This window comes from Bombina bombina, chromosome 12 (genome assembly GCF_027579735.1).
Source record: "Bombina bombina isolate aBomBom1 chromosome 12, aBomBom1.pri, whole genome shotgun sequence".
In the NCBI taxonomy this organism is placed as follows: domain Eukaryota; kingdom Metazoa; phylum Chordata; class Amphibia; order Anura; family Bombinatoridae; genus Bombina; species Bombina bombina.
Window position 1 is genome coordinate 2,453,163 of NC_069510.1, and position 21,276 is coordinate 2,474,438.

General features: G+C 37.1%; 1 protein-coding gene across 1 annotated transcript in view; it reads left to right on the plus strand.

Annotated features, from left to right (window-relative positions):
• The window catches only part of GARNL3 (GTPase activating Rap/RanGAP domain like 3), a gene marked incomplete at its 5' end in the record, with an annotated part of 730,206 nt that overhangs the window by 562,734 nt on the left and 146,196 nt on the right, over positions 1-21,276 (plus strand). The window contains 3 exons of the mRNA XM_053695928.1: positions 273-389; positions 12,381-12,556; positions 13,331-13,489. Coding sequence (XP_053551903.1) covers positions 273-389; positions 12,381-12,556; positions 13,331-13,489 — 452 coding nt within the window. The remainder of the gene's footprint in view (positions 1-272; positions 390-12,380; positions 12,557-13,330; positions 13,490-21,276) is intronic.

The window sequence follows — 21,276 nt, forward strand, 5'->3', positions numbered from 1 at the left end:
ATATGTTAAAACGATCTTCAAAGTTCAACTTTGTGTGCACCTACTTAGGTTTAGTCTTCAACAAAAGATACCAAAAGACCAAAGCAAATTTGCAACAAAAACTAAATAAATTGAAGTTATTTAAAATGAGATGTGCTGTATAAACAATGACTGTTTAGTTTTCGCTTGATGGTTTGCATTACTGTTTTAGTAAGAAGCATTGTAATGCTTGTTAATAATGTTATGACAACAGAAGCACCGGCCATTACTGAATCAAATGCTCTTTTTACCAGGAAAAGACGCCCGTCTATACGTATTTCGATTAAGTGCCATCCGAAAAGGCTTAGAAGATAAGCAAGCTATGAAGAGCAAGTACGATTGTAGAGACAATAAACTTGAGAAAACAAAAGGTAGGTTACTGTGCATCCCCGATCTCTCTACCGTCCCCAGCCTACTAGAACCCAAACTAAGTTCACTTAGCCCATCAAACCTATATTGTTTCTATAATGTGCTGGACAGTGGTTAATGTATTTCTGTCTCCCAAGCTATGCCTAAGAAATCCTTTGATACCTCACTGTAGTTCTGCAACGACACATAAATTATCTACATAACTTCTGCTGACAGATTATCTATATACCGTTTTATGTTAACTTCTGCTGACATTAGACGGTATGCAGATAATTTGTCATCAGAAGTTAACATAAAACGGTATAAAGATAATCTGTCAGCAGAAGTTAACATAAAACAGTATGTAGATAACATGTCATCAGAAGTTAACATACGACAGTATGTAGATAATTTGTCATCAGAAGTTAACATAAGACGGTATGTAGATAATTTGTCATCAGAAGTTAACATAAAACAGTATGTAGATAATCTGTCAGCAGAAGTTAACATAAAACGGTATGTAGATAATCTGTCAGCAGAAGTTAACATAAAACGGTATGTAGATAACATGTCATCAGAAGTTAACATACGACAGTATGTAGATAATTTGTCATCAGAAGTTAACATAAGACGGTATGTAGATAATTTGTCATCAGAAGTTAACATAAAACAGTATGTAGATAATCTGTCAGCAGAAGTTAACATAAAACGGTATGTAGATAATCTGTCAGCAGAAGTTAACATAAAACAGTATGTAGATAATCTGTCAGCAGAAGTTAACATAAAACAGTATGTAGATAATCTGTCAGCAGAAGTTAACATAAAACAGTATGTAGATAACATGTCATCAGAAGTTAACATACGACAGTATGTAGATAATTTGTCATCAGAAGTTAACATAAGACGGTATGAAGATCATTTGTCAGCAGAAGTTAACATAAAACGGTATGTAGATAATCTGTCAGCAGAAGTTAACATAAAACAGTATGTAGATAACATGTCATCAGAAGTTAACATACGACAGTATGTAGATAATTTCTCAACAGAAGTTAACATAAGACGGTATGTAGATAATTTGTCATCAAAAGTTAACATAAAACGGTATGTAGATAATTTGTCATCAAAAGTTAACATAAAACGGTATGTAGATAATCTGTTAACTTCTGCTGACAGATTATCTACATACGGTTTTATGTTAACTTCTGCTGACAGACTATCTACATACCGTTTTATGTTAACTTCTGCTGACAGATTATCTACATACCGTTTTATGTTATCTTCTGATGACAGATTATCTACATACCGTTTTATGTTAACTTCTGCTGACAGATTATCTACGTACCGTTTTATGTTATCTTCTGATGACAGATTATCTACATACCGTTTTATGTTAACTTCTGCTGACAGATTATCTACAAACGGTTTTATGTTAACTTCTGCTGACAGATTATCTACATACGGTTTTATGTTAACTTCTGCTGACAGATTATCTACATACGGTTTTATGTTAACTTCTGCTGACAGACTATCTACATACCGTTTTATGTTAACTTCTGCTGACAGATTATCTACATACCGTTTTATGTTATCTTCTGCTGACAGATTATCTACATACCGTTTTATGTTAACTTCTGCTGACAGATTATCTACATACCGTTTTATGTTAACTTCTGCTGACAGATTATCTACGTACCGTTTTATGTTATCTTCTGATGACAGATTATCTACGTACCGTTTTATGTTAACTTCTGTTGACAGATTATCTACATACTGTTTTATGTTATCTTCTGCTGACAGATTATCTACATACTGTTTTATGTTAACTTCTGCTGACAGATTATCTACATACCGTTTTATGTTAACTTCTGCTGACAGATTATCTACATACCGTTTTATGTTAACTTCTGCTGACAGATTATCTACATATCGTTTTATGTTAACTTCTGCTGACAGATTATCTACATACCGTTTTATGTTATCTTCTGCTGACAGATTATCCACGTACCGTTTTATGTTATCTTCTGCTGACAGATTATCCACATACCGTTTTATGTTAACTTCTGCTGACAGATTATCCACATACCGTTTTATGTTAACGTCTGCTGACAGATTATCCACATACCGTTTTATGTTAATATCTGCTGACAGATTACATACCGTTTTATGTTAACTTCTGCTGACAGATTATCTACATACCGTTTTATGTTAACGTCTGCTGACAGATTATCCACATACCGTTGTATGTTAACTTCTGCTGACAGATTACATACCGTTTTATGTTAACTTCTGCTGACAGATTATCTACGTACCGTTTTATGTTATCTTCTGATGACAGATTATCTACATACCGTTTAATGTTAACTTCTGATGACAGATTATCTACATACCGTTTTATGTTATCTTCTGCTGACAGATTATCTACATACCGTTTTATGTTATCTTCTGCTGACAGATTATCTACATACTGTTTTATGTTAACTTCTGATGACAGATTATCTACATACCGTCTTATGTTAACTTCTGCTGACAGATTATCTACATACCGTTTTATGTTAACTTCTGCTGACAGATTATCTACATACCGGTTTTTTTTTTTTGTTTTTTTTAAATCTTTTTATTGATTTTCGAATTTACAAAAAAACATATGAGTAGCAAGAATTCTACATCAGATGGATACCAAGGGATTAATAACAATAATAACAATAGTAACAATAACAATAGGACTTCATAGATGACACAACCCCTTCTGTAGGGGTAAAGTTGTAGTGCTAAAGTCTTTTGATATGGGTGAAGTCCATGAACACTAGGGTAGAAAAAAGTTAACCATCTGATATACACATTACTATTTGTTGAGTAGGGCGAAATACTCTCAGTGCAGCAGGTATTTATGACTATCTAATAATCTACATACCGTTTTATGTTATCTTCTGCTGACAGATTATCCACGTACCGTTTTATGTTATCTTCTGCTGACAGATTATCTACATACCGTTTTATGTTAACTTCTGCTGACAGATTATCTACATACCGTTTTATGTTATCTTCTGCTAACAGATTATCTACATTCCGTTTTATGTTAACTTCTTCTGACAAATTATCTCCGTACCGTTTTATGTTAATTTCTGATGACAGATTATCTACGTACCGTTTTATGTTAACTTCTGTTGACAGATTATCTACATACGGTTTTATGTTAACTTCTGATGACTAATTATCTATATACCGTCTTATGTTAACTTCTGATGACAGATTATCTACATACCGTTTTATGTTAACTCTGCTGACAGATTATCTACATACCGTTTTATGTTAACTTCTGAAGACAGATTATCTACATACCATTTTATGTTAACTTCTGATGACAGATTATCTACATACGGTTTTATGTTAACTTCTGATGACAGATTATCTACATACGGTTTTATGTTAACTTCTGAAGACAGATTATCTACATACCGTTTTATGTTAACTTCTGATGACAAATTATCTACATACCGTTTTATGTTAACTTCTGAAGACAGATTATCTACATACCGTTTTATGTTAACTTCTGATGACAGATTACCTACATACCGTTTTATTTTAACTTCTGATGACAGATTATCTACATACCGTTTAATGTTAACTTCTGCTGACAGATTATCTACATACCGTTTTATGTTATCTTCTGCTGACAGATTATCTACATACCGTTTTATGTTATCTTCTGCTGACAGATTATCTACATACTGTTTTATGTTAACTTCTGATGACAGATTATCTACATACCGTGTTATGTTAACTTCTGCTGACAGATTATCTACATACCGTTTTATGTTAACTTCTGCTGACAGATTATCTACATACCGTTTTATGTTATCTTCTGCTGACAGATTATCCACGTACCGTTTTATGTTATCTTCTGCTGACAGATTATCTACATACCGTTTTATGTTAACTTCTGCTGACAGATTATCTACATACCGTTTTATGTTATCTTCTGCTAACAGATTATCTACATTCCGTTTTATGTTAACTTCTTCTGACAAATTATCTCCGTACCGTTTTATGTTAATTTCTGATGACAGATTATCTACGTACCGTTTTATGTTAACTTCTGTTGACAGATTATCTACATACGGTTTTATGTTAACTTCTGATGACTAATTATCTATATACCGTTTTATGTTAACTTCTGATGACAGATTATCTACATACGGTTTTATGTTAACTCTGCTGACAGATTATCTACATACCGTTTTATGTTAACTTCTGATGACAGATTACCTACATACCGTTTAATGTTAACTTCTGCTGACAGATTATCTACATACCGTTTAATGTTAACTTCTGCTGACAGATTATCTACATACCGTTTTATGTTATCTTCTGCTGACAGATTATCTACATACCGTTTTATGTTAACTTCTGATGACAGATTATCTACATACGGTTTTATGTTAACTTCTGAAGACAGATTATCTACATACGGTTTTATGTTAACTTCTGATGACTAATTATCTATATACCGTTTTATGTTAACTTCTGATGATAGATTATCTACATACTGTTTTATGTTAACTTCTGATGACAGATTATCTACATACCGTTTTATGTTAACTTCTGATGACAGATTATCTATGTACTGTTTTATGTTAACTTCTGATGACAAATTATCTACATACTGTTGTATGTTAACTTCTGATGACATGTTATCTACATACTGTTTTATGTTAACTTCTGCTGACAGATTATCTACATACCGTTTTATGTTAACTTCTGATGACAGATTATCTACGTATTGTTTTATGTTAACTTCTGTTGACAGATTATCTATATACCGTTTTATGTTAACTTCTGATGACAGATTATCTACATACTGTTTTATGTTAACTTCTGATGACAGATTATCTACATACCGTTTTATGTTAACTTCTGATGACAGATTATCTACGTACCGTTTTATGTTAACTTCTGATGACAGATTATCTATGTACCGTTTTATGTTAACTTCTGATGACAGATTATCTACATACCGTTTTATGTTGATGACAGATTATCTACATACCGTTTTATGTTAACTTCTGCTGACAGATTATCTACATACCGTTTTATGTTAACTTCTGCTGACAGATTATCTACATACCGTTTTATGTTGATGACAGATTATCTACATACCGTTTTATGTTAACTTCTGCTGACAGATTATCTACATACCGTTTTATGTTAACTTCTGATGACAGATTATCTACATACCGTTTTATGTTGATGACAGATTATCTACATACCGTTTTATGTTAACTTCTGCTGACAGATTATCTACATACCGTTTTATGTTAACTTCTGATGACAGATTATCTACATACCGTTTTATGTTAACTTCTGATGACAGATTATCTACATACTGTTTTATGTTAACTTCTGATGACAGATTATCTACATACCATTTTATGTTAACTTCTGATGACAGATTATCTACATACCGTTTTATGTTAACTTCTGATGACAGATTATCTAAATACCGTTTTATGTTAACTTCTGATGACAGATTATCTACGTACCGTTTTATGTTAACTTCTGCTGACAGATTATCTACGTACCGTTTTATGTTAACTTCTGCTGACAGATTATCTACATACCGTTTTATGTTAACTTCTGATGACAGATTATCTACGTACCGTTTTATGTTAACTTCTGATGACAGATTATCTACATACTGTTTTATGTTAACTTCTGATGACAGATTATCTACATACTGTTTTATGTTAACTTCTGATGACAGATTATCTACATACCATTTTATGTTAACTTCTGATGACAGATTATCTACATACCGTTTTATGTTAATTTCTGATGACAGATTATCTACATACCGTTTTATGTTAACTTCTGATGACAGATTATCTACATACTGTTTTATGTTAACTTCTGATGACAGATTATCTACATACTGTCTCAAACATATCTGTCACTAACTGGCACCAGTTTATGAGATAGGATAAACAACACTTCTCAAGTTTGTTCCTGGACTGTAAATGTTGCTAACAAAATGCCTTTTTTATATAGATATTTCTTTCATGTAATTAGCAAGAGTCCATGAGCTAGTGACGTATGGGATATACATTCCTACCAGGAGGGGCAAAGTTTCCCAAACCTCAAAATGCCTATAAATACACCCTCACCACACCCACAAATCAGTTTTTACAAACTTTGCCTCCTATGGAGGTGGTGAAGTAAGTTTGTGCTAGATTCTACGTTGATATGCGCTCCGCAGCAGGTTGGAGCCCGGTTTTCCTCTCAGCGTGCAGTGAATGTCAGAGGGATGTGAGGAGAGTATTGCCTGTTTGAATTCAATGATCTCCTTCTACGGGGTCTATTTCATAGGTTCTCTGTTATCGGTCGTGGAGATTCATCTCTTACCTCCCTTTTCAGATCGACGATATACTCTTATATATATACCATTACCTCTGCTGATTTTCGTTTCAGTACTGGTTTGGCTTTCTACAAACATGTAGATGAGTGTCCTGGGGTAAGTAAGTCTTATTTTCTGTGACACTCTAAGCTATGGTTGGGCACTTTTTTAATAAAGTTCTAAATATATGTATTCAAACATTTATTTGCCTTGACTCAGGATGTTCAACATTCCTTATTTTCAGACAGTCAGTTTCATATTTGGGATAATGCATTTGAATCAATAATTTTTCTCACCTTAAAAAATTTGCCTTTTTTTCCCTGTGGGCTGTTAGGCTTGCGGGGGCTGAAAATGCTTCATTTTATTGCGTCATTCTTGGCGCGGACTTTTTTGGCGCAAAAAATCTTTTCTGTTTCCGGCGTCATACGTGTCGCCGGAAGTTGCGTCATTTTTTGACGTTCTTTTGCGCCAAAAATGTCGGCGTTCCGGATGTGGCGTCATTTTTGGCGCCAAAAGCATTTAGGCGCCAAATAATGTGGGCGTCTTATTTGGCGCTAAAAAAATATGGGCGTCGCTTTTGTCTCCACATTATTTAAGTCTCATTTTTCATTGCTTCTGGTTGCTAGAAGCTTGTTCCTTGGCATTTTTTCCCATTCCTGAAACTGTCATTTAAGGAATTTGATCAATTTTGCTTTATATGTTGTTTTTTCTCTTACATATTGCAAGATGTCTCACGTTGCATCTGAGTCAGAAGATACTTCAGGAAAATCGCTGTCTGGTGCTGGAACTACCAAAGCTAAGTGTATCTGCTGTAAACTTTTGGTAGCTGTTCCTCCAGCTGTTGTTTGTATTAATTGTCATGACAAACTTGTTAATGCAGATAATATTTCCTTTAGTAAAGTACCATTACCTGTTGCAGTTCCATCAACATCTAATGTTCAGAGTGTTCCTGATAACATAAGAGATTTTGTTTCTGAATCCATCAAGAAGGCTATGTCTGTTATTCCTCCTTCTAGTAAACATAAAAAATATTTTAAAACTTCTCTTTATACAGATGAATTTTTAAATGAACATCATTATTCTGATTCTAATGACTCTTCTGGTTCAGAGGATTCTGTCTCAGAGGTTGATGCTGATAAATCTTCATATTTATTTAAAATGGAATTTATTCGTTCTTTACTTAAAGAAGTACTAATTGCTTTAGAAATTGAGGATTCTGGTCCTCTTGATACTAAATCTAATCGTTTAGATAAGGTCTTTAAATCTCCTGTGGTTATTCCAGAAGTTTTACCTGTTCCTGGTGCTATTTCTGAAGTAATTTCCAGAGAGTGGAATAATTTGGGTAATTCATTTACTCCTTCTAAACGTTTTAAGCAATTATATCCTGTGCCATCTGACAGATTAGAATTTTGGGACAAAATCCCTAAAGTTGATGGGGCTATTTCTACCCTTGCTAAACGTACTACTATTCCTATGGCAGATGGTACTTCGTTTAAGGATCCTTTAGATAGGAAAATTGAATCCTTTCTAAGAAAAGCTTATCTGTGTTCAGGTAATCTTCTTAGACCTGCTATATCATTGGCTGATGTTGCTGCAGCTTCAACTTTTTGGTTGGAAACTTTAGCGCAACAAGTAACAGATCATGATTCTCATAATATTATTATTCTTCTTCAACATGCTAATAATTTTATCTGTGATGCCATTTTTGATATTATCAGAGTTGATGTCAGGTTTATGTCTCTAGCTATTTTAGCTAGAAGAGCTTTATGGCTTAAAACTTGGAATGCTGATATGTCTTCTAAATCAACTCTACTTTCCCTTTCTTTCCAGGGTAAAAAATTATTTGGTTCTCAGTTGGATTCTATTATCTCAACTGTTACTGGTGGGAAAGGAACTTTTTTACCACAGGATAAAAAATCTAAGGGTAAAAACAGGGCTAATAATCGTTTTCGTTCCTTTCGTTTCAACAAAGAACAAAAGCCTGATCCTTCATCCTCAGGAGCAGTTTCAGTTTGGAAACCATCTCCAGTCTGGAATAAATCCAAGCCTTCTAGAAAAGCAAAGCCAGCTTCTAAGTCCACATGAAGGTGCGGCCCTCATTCCAGCTCAGCTGGTAGGGGGCAGGTTACGTTTTTTCAAAGAAATTTGGATCAATTCTGTTCACAATCTTTGGATTCAGAACATCGTTTCAGAAGGGTACAGAATTGGTTTCAAGATAAGACCTCCTGCAAAGAGATTTTTTCTTTCCTGTGTCCCAGTAAATCCAGTGAAAGCTCAAGCATTTCTGAAATGTGTTTCAGATCTAGAGTTGGCTGGAGTAATTATGCCAGTTCCAGTTCTGGAACAGGGGCTGGGGTTTTATTCGAATCTCTTCATTGTACCAAAGAAGGAGAATTCCTTCAGACCAGTTCTGGATCTAAAAATATTGAATCGTTATGTAAGGATACCAACATTCAAAATGGTAACTGTAAGGACTATCTTGCCTTTTGTTCAGCAAGGGCATTATATGTCCACAATAGATTTACAGGATGCATATCTGCATATTCCGATTCATCCAGATCACTATCAGTTCCTGAGATTCTCTTTCCTGGACAAGCATTACCAGTTTGTGGCTCTGCCGTTTGGCCTAGCTACAGCTCCAAGAATTTTTACAAAGGTTCTCGGTGCCCTTCTGTCTGTAATCAGAGAACAGGGTATTGTGGTATTTCCTTATTTGGACGATATCGTGGTACTTGCTCAGTCTTTACATTTAGCAGAATCTCATACGAATCGACTGGTGTTGTTTCTTCAAGATCATGGTTGGAGGATCAATTCACTAAAAAGTTCATTGATTCCTCAGACAAGGGTAACCTTTCTGGGATTCCAGATAGATTCAGTGTCCATGACTCTGTCTTTGACAGACAAGAGACGTCTAAAATTGATTTCAGCTTGTCGAAACCTTCAGTCACAATCATTCCCTTCGGTAGCCTTATGCATGGAAATTCTAGGTCTTATGACTGCTGCATCGGACGCGATCCCCTTTGCTCGTTTTCACATGCGACCTCTTCAGCTCTGTATGCTGAATCAATGGTGCAGGGATTACACAAAGATATCTCAATTAATATCTTTAAAACCGATTGTACGACACTCTCTGACGGGGTGGACAGATCACCATCGTTTAATTCAGGGGGCTTCTTTTGTTCTTCCGACCTGGACTGTAATTTCAACAGATGCAAGTCTTACAGGTTGGGGAGCTGTGTGGGGATCTCTGACGGCACAAGGAGTTTGGGAATCTCAGGAGGTGAGATTACCGATCAATATTTTGGAACTCCGTGCAATTTTCAGAGCTCTTCAGTCTTGGCCTCTTCTGAAGAGAGAATCGTTCATTTGTTTTCAGACAGACAATGTCACAACTGTGGCATACATCAATCATCAAGGAGGGACTCACAGTCCTCTGGCTATGAAAGAAGTATCTCGAATTCTGGTTTGGGCGGAATCCAGCTCCTGTCTAATCTCTGCGGTTCATATCCCAGGTATAGACAATTGGGAAGCGGATTATCTCAGTCGACAAACGTTGCATCCGGGCGAATGGTCTCTTCACCCAGAGGTATTTCTTCAGATTGTTCAAATGTGGGAACTTCCAGAAATAGATCTGATGGCGTCTCATCTAGACAAGAAACTTCCCAGGTATCTGTCCAGATCCCGGGATCCTCAGGCGGAGGCAGTGGATGCATTATCACTTCCTTGGAAGTATCATCCTGCCTATATCTTTCCGCCTCTAGTTCTTCTTCCAAGAGTAATCTCCAAGATTCTGAAGGAATGCTCGTTTGTTCTGCTGGTAGCTCCGGCATGGCCTCACAGGTTTTGGTATGCGGATCTTGTCCGGATGGCCTCTTGCCAACCGTGGACTCTTCCGTTAAGACCAGACCTTCTGTCGCAAGGTCCTTTTTTCCATCAGGATCTCAAATCCTTAAATTTAAAGGTATGGAGATTGAACGCTTGATTTTTGGTCAAAGAGGTTTCTCTGACTCTGTGATTAATACTATGTTACAGGCTCGTAAATCTGTATCTAGAGAGATATATTATAGAGTCTGGAAGACTTATATTTCTTGGTGTCTTTCTCATCATTTTTCTTGGCATTCTTTTAGAATACCGAGAATTTTACAGTTTCTTCAGGATGGTTTAGATAAAGGTTTGTCCGCAAGTTCCTTGAAAGGACAAATCTCTGCTCTTTCTGTTCTTTTTCACAGAAAGATTGCTAATCTTCCTGATATTCATTGTTTTGTACAAGCTTTGGTTCGTATAAAACCTGTCATTAAGTCAATTTCTCCTCCTTGGAGTTTGAATTTGGTTCTGGGGGCTCTTCAAGCTCCTCCTTTTGAACCCATGCATTCATTGGACATTAAATTACTTTCTTGGAAAGTTTTGTTCCTTTTGGCGATCTCTTCTGCCAGAAGGGTCTCTGAATTATCTGCTCTTTCTTGTGAGTCTCCTTTTCTGATTTTTCCTCAGGATAAGGCGGTATTGCGAACTTCTTTTCAATTTTTACCTAAGGTTGTGAATTCCAACAACATTAGTAGAGAAATTGTGGTTCCTTCATTATGTCCTAATCCTAAGAATTCTAAGGAGAAATCGTTGCATTCTTTGGATGTTGTTAGCGCTTTGAAATATTATGTTGAAGCTACTAAATCTTTCCGAAAGACTTCTAGTCTATTTGTTATCTTTTCCGGTTCTAGAAAAGGCCAGAAAGCTTCTGCCATTTCTTTGGCATCTTGGTTGAAATCTTTAATTCATCATGCCTATGTCGAGTCGGGTAAAACTCCGCCTCAAAGGATTACAGCTCATTCTACTAGGTCAGTTTCTACTTCCTGGGCGTTTAGGAATGAAGCTTCGGTTGATCAGATTTGCAAAGCAGCAACTTGGTCCTCTTTGCATACTTTTACTAAATTCTACCATTTTGATGTGTTTTCCTTCTTCTGAAGCAAGTTTTTTGGTAGAAAAGTACTTCAGGCAGCGGTTTCAGTTGAATCTTCTGCTTATGTTTTCATAAACTTTATTTTGGGTGTGGATTATTTTCAGCAGGAATTGGCTGTCTTTATTTTTATCCCTCCCTCTCCTAGTGAATCTTGCGTGGAAAGATCCACATCTTGGGTAGTCATTATCCCATACGTCACTAGCTCATGGACTCTTGCTAATTACATGAAAGAAAACATAATTTATGTAAGAACTTACCTGATAAATTCATTTCTTTCATATTAGCAAGAGTCCATGAGGCCCACCCTTTTTGTGGTGTTATGATTTTTTTGTATAAAGCACAATTATTCCAATTCCTTATTTTATATGCTTTCGCACTTTTTTCTTATCACCCCACTTCTTGGCTATTCGTTAAACTGATTTGTGGGTGTGGTGAGGGGTGTATTTATAGGCATTTTGAGGTTTGGGAAACTTTGCCCCTCCTGGTAGGAATGTATATCCCATACGTCACTAGCTCATGGACTCTTGCTAATATGAAAGAAATGAATTTATCAGGTAAGTTCTTACATAAATTATGTTTTTCAGTTCAAAGGTTTCTGATGCATATATAAAAATACTCACCCCTAGATAACAGAAATGGCCCTGATAGCAGGTTCTTCTCACCAAACAGGCTGCCATTTGTACGCTATCAACACACATCACAGCAGCGAGCTGAGGATTGTAGTGGCCATCAGGAACAAGCTCCTACTCATCACAAGGAAGTTCCACCAGCTCAACAGCTTTATAGGGCTAACTATGTCCCCAAATGCAACTGAGTCACCGGTGGAAGAATTTCAGTATATCAGGGTAAGCTCACAACGGACACTACCTCTTTACCTTTGTCATTGTGATACACTAAACATCAGGAACAAAGTATGAAAGGAGTCCTTCTAGATACTTGTACTGTATATAATGATTCACACATTAGAGGAACAGAATAGTATCTGGCATTGATATGAGAGAACATGTGTGAGAGAGTGTGTGAGAGAGTAATAAAGTGTGTGAGAGACTGTGAGAGTGTGAAAGAGAGTGTGAGAGAGAGTGTGTGAGTGTAAAAGAGAGTGTGAGAAAGTGTATGATTGTGAAAGAGAGTGTGTGAGATAATGTGAGAGTGTGAAAGAGAGTGTGTGAGAGAGTGTGTGAGAGAGTGTGAAAGAGAGTGTGAGAGGGTGTGTGAGTGTGAGACAGTGTGTGTGTGTGAGAGAGAGTGTGTGTGAGAGAGTGTGTGAGAGTGTGTGAGAGGGTGTGTGTGAGAGTTTGAGTGTATGAGAGAGTGTGAGTGTGAAAGAGAGAGTGAGAAGGTGTGAGAGTGTGTGTAAGTATGTAAGTGAGTGTGTGAGAGTGTGAGAGAAAGAGAGAGGTTTTTACATTGAAGTTCATCTAGACTGAGCCTAAGCTGCATCTTCCCCAGTTAGGACAAAATTAAACAATGGATGAACCTACTGATATCAACACGCTCTTGTGTAAGGAAACATTTTGCATTGCTGATATGTAGTTTCAACATTTTTTAGAGAAGTAATAAATATTCACAGATCTCAGCCCCCTTGTTCATTAATTGTGTGATACCTTGTTTGTCTCTAGGAGATCTGTCTGTCTGATCCTCCAGTGGTGATGACTCTGGTGGATGGACCAACTGGGGAGAACGACAACATGATCTGTGTTTCTTACCGACACCAGTTTGATCTAGTGAACGAGAGCACTGGAGAGTCCTGTCGTCTGCATCATGTTGATACTAGTAGGGTACGTAGTCACACATAGACTGATCTAGTTAACAAGAGCACTGGAGAGTCCTGTCGTCTGCATCATGTTGATGCTAGTAGGGTACGTAGTCACACATAGACTGATCTAGTTAACAAGAGCACTGGAGAGTCCTGTCGTCTGCATCATGTTGATGCTAGTAGGGTACGTAGTCACACATAGACTGATCTAGTTAACAAGAGCACTGGAGAGTCCTGTCGTCTGCATCATGTTGATGTTAGTAGGGTACGTAGTCACACATAGACTGATCTAGTGAACGAGAGCACTGGAGAGTCCTGTCGTCTGCATCATGTTGATGCTAGTAGGGTACGTAGTCACACATAGACTGATCTAGTTAACAAGAGCACTGGAGAGTCCTGTCGTCTGCATCATGTTGATGCTAGTAGGGTACGTAGTCACACATAGTTTGATCTAGTGAACGAGAGCACTGGAGAGTCCTGTCGTCTGCATCATGTTGATGCTAGTAGGGTACGTAGTCACACATAGACTGATCTAGTTACAAGAGCACTGGAGAGTCCTGTCGTCTGCATCATGTTGATGCTAGTAGGGTACGTAGTCACACATAGATTGATCTAGTGAACGAGAGCACTGGAGAGTCCTGTCGTCTGCATCATGTTGATGCTAGTAGGGTACATAGTCACACATAGACTGATCTAGTTAACAAGAGCACTGGAGAGTCCTGTCGTCTGCATCATGTTGATGCTAGAAGGGTACATAGTCACACATAGACTGATCTAGTTAACAAGAGCACTGGAGAGTCCTGTCGTCTGCATCATGTTGATGCTAGTAGGGTACGTAGTCACACATAGATTGATCTAGTGAACGAGAGCACTGGAGAGTCCTGTCGTCTGCATCATGTTGATGCTAGTAGGGTACATAGTCACACATAGACTGATCTAGTTAACAAGAGCACTGGAGAGTCCTGTCGTCTGCATCATGTTGATGCTAGTAGGGTACGTAGTCACACATAGACTGATCTAGTTAACAAGAGCACTGGAGAGTCCTGTCGTCTGCATCATGTTGATGCTAGTAGGGTACATAGTCACACATAGACTGATCTAGTTAACGAGAAACATACCTACATGCTGTCTGCATTTATCGTTGTACAGCGGATCATGTCTGCCCGCATATTAGTAAATCAGCCCCATAGTCTGATCTAGAGAACAAGAGTACTGGATAATCCTGCCATCTGCATCATGTTGATGCTAGTAAGGTACATAGTCACTCATAGAGGCCTACTTATCAAGCCGTCAACCGCAAATACGCTAATATTCCACAGCGTAATTGTGGAGAGCCTGATTCCCCTTAGTTATCAAAGCCTACAGACCGGCAAAAGTAGAAATCTGTAACGTAACATAAGATCCGCCGGTCTAAGTCCGACACAGATCGATGCTTACGTCATTACAGATGTTCGGAATGTAAATTCGGCACTATCTGACAACTTTTGCTAGTTAACAAATATCTACCAGGTACGCTCGCCACTATTCCGGCTCAGCGTACCTGGTTTTCAATCCGCCGCCCTGGAGGCGGCGGATGCCATAGGAATCAATGGGAGTCTGAAAGCAGCGAAAGCTTATGTTTGCTGCTGCCCGATATCCCATTGATTCCTATCGGAGAATAAAAGTTATGTTTACACCTAACATAACCACAGAGTCTAAACACCCCTAATCTGCCGCCCCCTACACTGCCGCCACCTACATTATGTTATTAACCCCTAATCTGCCGCCCCGCCACCGCCGCCACCTACATTATACTTATTAACCCCTAATCTGCCGCCCGACACTGCCGCCACCTACATTATACTTATTAACCCCTAATCTACCGCCTCAACACCGCCGCCACCTACATTATACTTATTAACCCCTAATCTGCCGCCCCGATACCGCCGCCACCTACATAAAAGTATTAACCCCTATTCTGCCGCTCCCGACATAAAGTTATTAACCCCTATTCCGCCGCTCCCAGACCACGCCTCCACCTAAATAAAGTTATTAAACCTTATCCCGGCTCCGGGAAGCCCACCGCAACTAAATAAATGTATTAACCCCTAAACCTCTGGCCTCCCACATCACTAGCACTTACTAAACCTATTAACCCTTAAACCGCCAGCCCCCCACATCACCATAAACTAAATTAACCTATTAACCCCTAAACCTAACAACCCGCTAACTTTACATTAAATATTAACTCATCCCTACCTTATAATAAATGTAAACTTACCTTTAGATTTAAATTAAACTATATTAAACTATTAATTAATCTACCCTAACTGTTATACTAAAATTACATTACACTATATTAAACTAATAATTAATCTACCCTGTTGTACTAAAATTACATTAAACTATATTAAACTAATAATGAATCTATCCTGTTATACTAAAAATACATTACACTAGAAATTAACTATATTATATATTTAAACACCTAACCCTACTCAAATAATTTAAATCTACAATAAAAAATGACTAAGTACCAAAAACTAACAACTAAGTTACAAAAAATAACAAACACTATCGGCTAGATTACGAGTTTTGCGTTAAGATGAAAAAGCAGCGTTAACAGGTCCTAACGCTGCTTTTTCACTACCGCTGCTATTACGAGTCATGCAGGTATAGGTGTACCGCACACTTCTTTGGCATTACCGCAAAACGACTTACGTAAACTTCGTAAACCCTTTTTTCTATGGGACTTCCATAGCGCTGGTATTACGAGTCTATCCTGGGAGGCCAAAAAGTGAGTGTTACAGCCTCTACCTCCAAGATTCCTAACACATTCTAAAGTCAGTAGTTATGAGTTTTACACTACAACGCCGTAGCATAAAATGTATAACTAAAGTGCTAAAAAGTACACTAACACCCATAAACTACCTATTAACCCCTAAACCGAGGCCCTCCCGCATTGCAAACACTATAATACAATTTTTAACCCCTAATCTGCCGCTCCGGACATTGCCGCCACTAGAATAAACATATTAACCCCTAAACTGCCGCACTCCCGCCTCGCAAACACTAGTTAAATATTATTAAACCCTAATCTGCCGCCCCTAACATCGCCGACACCTACATTATTCTTATTAACCCCTAATATGCTGCTCCGGGCACCGCCGCCACCTACATTATACTTATTAACCCCTAATCTGCTGCCCCCAACATTGCCGTCACCTACATTATATTTATTAACCCCTAATGTGCCGTCCCTAATGTTGCCGCAACCTACCTACACTTATTAACCCCTAATCTGCCGCCCCCAATGACACTGCCACTATATTAAATGTATTAACCCCTAAACCTAAGCCTAACCCTAACACCCCCTAATTGAAATATAATTAAAATAAATCTAAATAAAATTACTGTCATTAACTACATTATTCCTATTTAAAACTAAATACTTACCTATAAAATAAACCATAAGCTAGCTACAATATAACTATTAGTTATATTGTAGCTAGCTTAGGGTTTATTTTATTTTACAGGCAAGTTTGTATTTATTTTAACTAGGTAGAATAGTTACTAAATAGTTATTAACTATTTAATAACTACCTAGCTAAAATAAATACAAATTGACCTGTAAAATATAACCTAACCTAAGTTACAATAACACCTAACACTACACTACAATTAAATAAATTAACTAAATTAAATACAATTAAATAAATTAACTAAATTAAATACAATTAAAATAAATTAACTAAATAAATACAATTAAATAAATTAAATTAAGCTTAAATCACACAAAAAAACACTAAATTACAGAAAATAAAAACTAATTACAAGATATTTAAACTAATTACACCTAATCTAATAGCCCTATCAAAATAAAAAAGCCCCCCCCCCAAAATAAAAAAAAAACCCTAGCCTAAACTATCAATAGCCCTTAAAAGGGCCTTTTGCGGGGCATTGCCCCAAAGTAATGAGCTCTTATACCTGTAAAAAAAAAAATACAAACAACCCCCCAACAGTAAAACTCACCACCCACACACCAAACCCCCCAAATAAAATACTAACTAAAAATACCTAAGCTCCCCATTGCCCTGAAAAGGGCATTTGGATGGGCATTGCCCTTAAAAGGGCATTTAGCTCTTTTGCAGGCCCAAAGCCCTAACCTAAAAAATAAACCCACCCAATACACCCTTTAAAAAATCCTAACACTAACCCCTGAAGATTCACTTACCGGGAGAAGTCCAAGCGGCAAGATGTCCTCAATGAATCAGCAGAAGTGGTCCTCTAGACGGGGAGAAGTCTTCATCCAGACGGCATCTTCTATCTTCATCCTTCCGGTGCGGAGCAGGTCCATCTTCAAGACATCCGATGCGGATCATCCTCTTCAAACGACAGCTTCTTCGTAATGAATATCTCTTTAAGTGACGTCATCCAAGATGGCGTCCCTTAGATTCCGATTGGCTAATAGAATTCTATCAGCCAATCGGAATTAAGGTAGAAAAAATCCTATTGGCTGATTGGATCAGCCAATAAGATTGAACAACCAATAGAATGCCAGCTCAATCCTATTGGCTGATTGCATCAGCCAATCAGAATCTAAGGGACGCCATCTTGGATGACATCACTTAAAGAGATATTCTTTTGAAGAGGATGCTCCGCATCGGATGTCTTGAAGATGGACCCACTCCGTGCCGGAAGGATGAAGATATAAGATGCCGTCTAGATGAAGACTTCTGCCCGTCTGGAGGACCACTTCTGCCGGCTTCATTGAGGACATCTTGCCGCTTGGATGAAGACTTCTCCCGGTAAGTGAATCTTCGGGGTTAGTGTTAGGATTTTTTTAAGGGTGTATTGGGTGAGTTTATTTTTTAGGTTAGGGCTTTGGGCCTGCAAAAGAGCTAAATGCCCTTTTCAGGGCAATGAGGAGCTTAGGTTTTTTAGTTAGTATTTTATTTGGGGGGTTGGTTGTGTGGGTGGTGGGTTTTACTGTTGGGGGGGTTGTTTGTATTTTTTTTTTACAGGTAAAAGAGCTGATTATTTTGGGGCAATGCCCCGCAAAAGGCCCTTTTAAGGGCTATTGATAGTTTAGTTTAGGCTAGGTTTTTTTTTATTTTGAGGGGGCTTTTTTTATTTTGATAGGGCTATTAGATTAGGTGTAATTAGTTTAAAGATCTGTAATTTGTTTTTTATTTTCTGTAATTTAGTGTTTTTTTTTGTGATTTAGTTAATTTAATTTATTTAATTGTATTTAATTTATTTAATTGTATTTAATTTAGTTAATTTATTTAAGTGTAGTGTTAGGTGTTAGTGTAACTTGGGTTAGGTTTTATTTTACAGGTCAATTTGTATATATTTTAGCTAGGTAGTTATTAAATAGTTAATAACTATTTAATAACTATTCTACCTAGTTAAAATAAATACAAACTTGCCTGTAAAATAAAAATAAACCCTAAGCTAGATACAATGTAACTATTAGTTATATTGTAGCTAGCTTAGGGTTTATTTTATAGGTAAGTATTTAGTTTTAAATAGGAATAATGTAGTTAATGATAGTAATTTTATTTAGATTTATTTTAATTATATTTCAATTAGGGGGTGTTAGGGTTAGACTTAGGTTTAGGGGTTAATACATTTAATATAGTGGCGGCGACATTGGGGGCGGCAGATTAGAGGTTAATAAGTGTAGGTAGGTTGCGGCGACATTGGGGGCGGCAGATTAGGGGTTAATAAATATAATGTAGGTGGCGGCGATGTTAGGGGCAGCAGATTAGGGCTTAATAAATATAATGTAGGTGGCGGCGGTGTCCGGAGCGGCAGATTAGGGGTTAATAAGAATAATGTAGGGTGTCGGCGATGTCGGGGGTGGCAGATTAGGGGTTAATAAGTGTAAGATTAGGGGTGTTTAGACTCAGGGTTATGTTAGGGTGTTTCCCATTAGGAATCAAAGGGGCTGCGGTTACTGAGTTTTTACGCTGCTTTTTTGCAGGTGTTAGACCCCCCAACAGTAAAACCCACCACCCACACAACCAACCCCCCCCAAAAAAAAAAAAAAATCTAAAAAAACCTAAACTCCCGATTGCCCTGAAAAGGGCATTTGAATAAGCATTGCCCTTAAAAAAAGCCCAAACCCTAATCTAAAAATAAAACCCACCCATAAACCCTTAAAAATCCACTTCTTACGACGTCTTCTTCGGAATGAAGGTTCCTTTAAATGACGTCATCCAAGATGGCGTCCCTTAGATTCCGATTGGCTGATAGAATTCTATCAGCCAATCGGAATAAAAGGTTGAAAAAATCCTATTGGCTGTTGCAATCAGCCAATAGGATTGAACTTGCATTCTATTGGCTGATTGGATCAGCCAATAGGATGAAAGCTCAATCCTATTGGCTAATTGCAACAGCCAATAGGATTTTTTCAACCTTAATTCCGATTGGCTGATAGAATTCTATCGCCAATCGGAATCTAAGGGACGCCATCTTGGATGACGTCATTTAAAGGAACCTTCATTCCGAAGAAGATGTCGTAAGAAGAGGATGCTCCACGTCGGATGTCTTAAAGATGGAGCCGCTCGGTGCCGGATGGATGAAGATAGAAGATGCCGTCTGGGTGAAGACTTCTGCAGGCTTGGATGAAGACTTCTGCCGGCTTCGATGAGGACTTCTGCCGCTTTGTTGAGGATGGATGTAGGCTCTTCAGAAACTGTAAGTGGAACTTCGGGGGTTAGTGTTAGGATGTTTTAAGGGTTTATTGGGTGGGTTTTATTTTTAGATTAGGGTTTGGGCTTTTGAAAAAGAGCTAAATGCCCTTTTAAGGGCAATGCCCATCCAAATGCCCTTTTCAGGGCAATGGGGAGCTTAGGTTTTTTAGTTAGGTTTTTATTTGGGTGGGTTGGTTGTGTGGGTGGTGGGTTTTACTTTTGGGGGGGTATTTGTATTTTTTATTTACAGGTAAAAGAGCAGATTTCTTTGGGGTAGTGCCCCGCAAAAGGCCCTTTTAAGGGCCATTGGTAGTTTATTGTAGGTTAGGGTTTTTTTATTTGGGCGGGGCTTTTTTATTTTCATAGGGCTCTTAGATTAGGTGTAATTAGTTTAAATATTTGATAATTTATTTTTTATTTTGTGTAACTTAGTGTTTATTTTTTTTTTGTAACTTAGTTGTTAGTTTTTTGTAACTTTGTAATTTTTTTATTGTAGATTTAAATTATTTGAGTAGGGTTAGGTGTTTAAATATATAATATAGTTATTTTAAAGGGACAGTGAACTCAATTTTTTTCTTTCATGATTCAGATAGAGCATGCAATTTTAAGCAACTTTATCATTTACTCCTATTATCAATTTTTCTTCGTTCTCTTGCTATCTTTATTTGAAAAAGAAGGCATCTAAGTTTTTTTTTTTTGGTTCAGTACTCTGGATAGCACTTTTTTATTGGTGGATGAATTTATCCACCAATCAGCAAGGACAACCCAGGTTGTTCACCAAAAATGGGCCGGCATCTAAACTTACATTCTTGCATTTCAAATAAAGATACCAAGAGAATGAAGAAAAATGTGATAATAGGAGTAAATTAGAAAGTTGTTTAAAATGTCATGCTCTATCTGAATCACGAAAGAAAAAATTTGGGTTCAGTGTCCCTTTAATTTGTAGTTTAATGTATTTTTAGTATAACAGTTAGAATAGATTAATTATTATTTAATATAGTTTAATGTAATTTTAGTATAATAGTTAGGGTAGATTAATTAATAGTTTAAGATAGTTTAATTTAAATCTAAAGGTAAGTTTAAATTTATTATAAGATAGGGATGAGTTAATATTTAATATAAAGTTAGC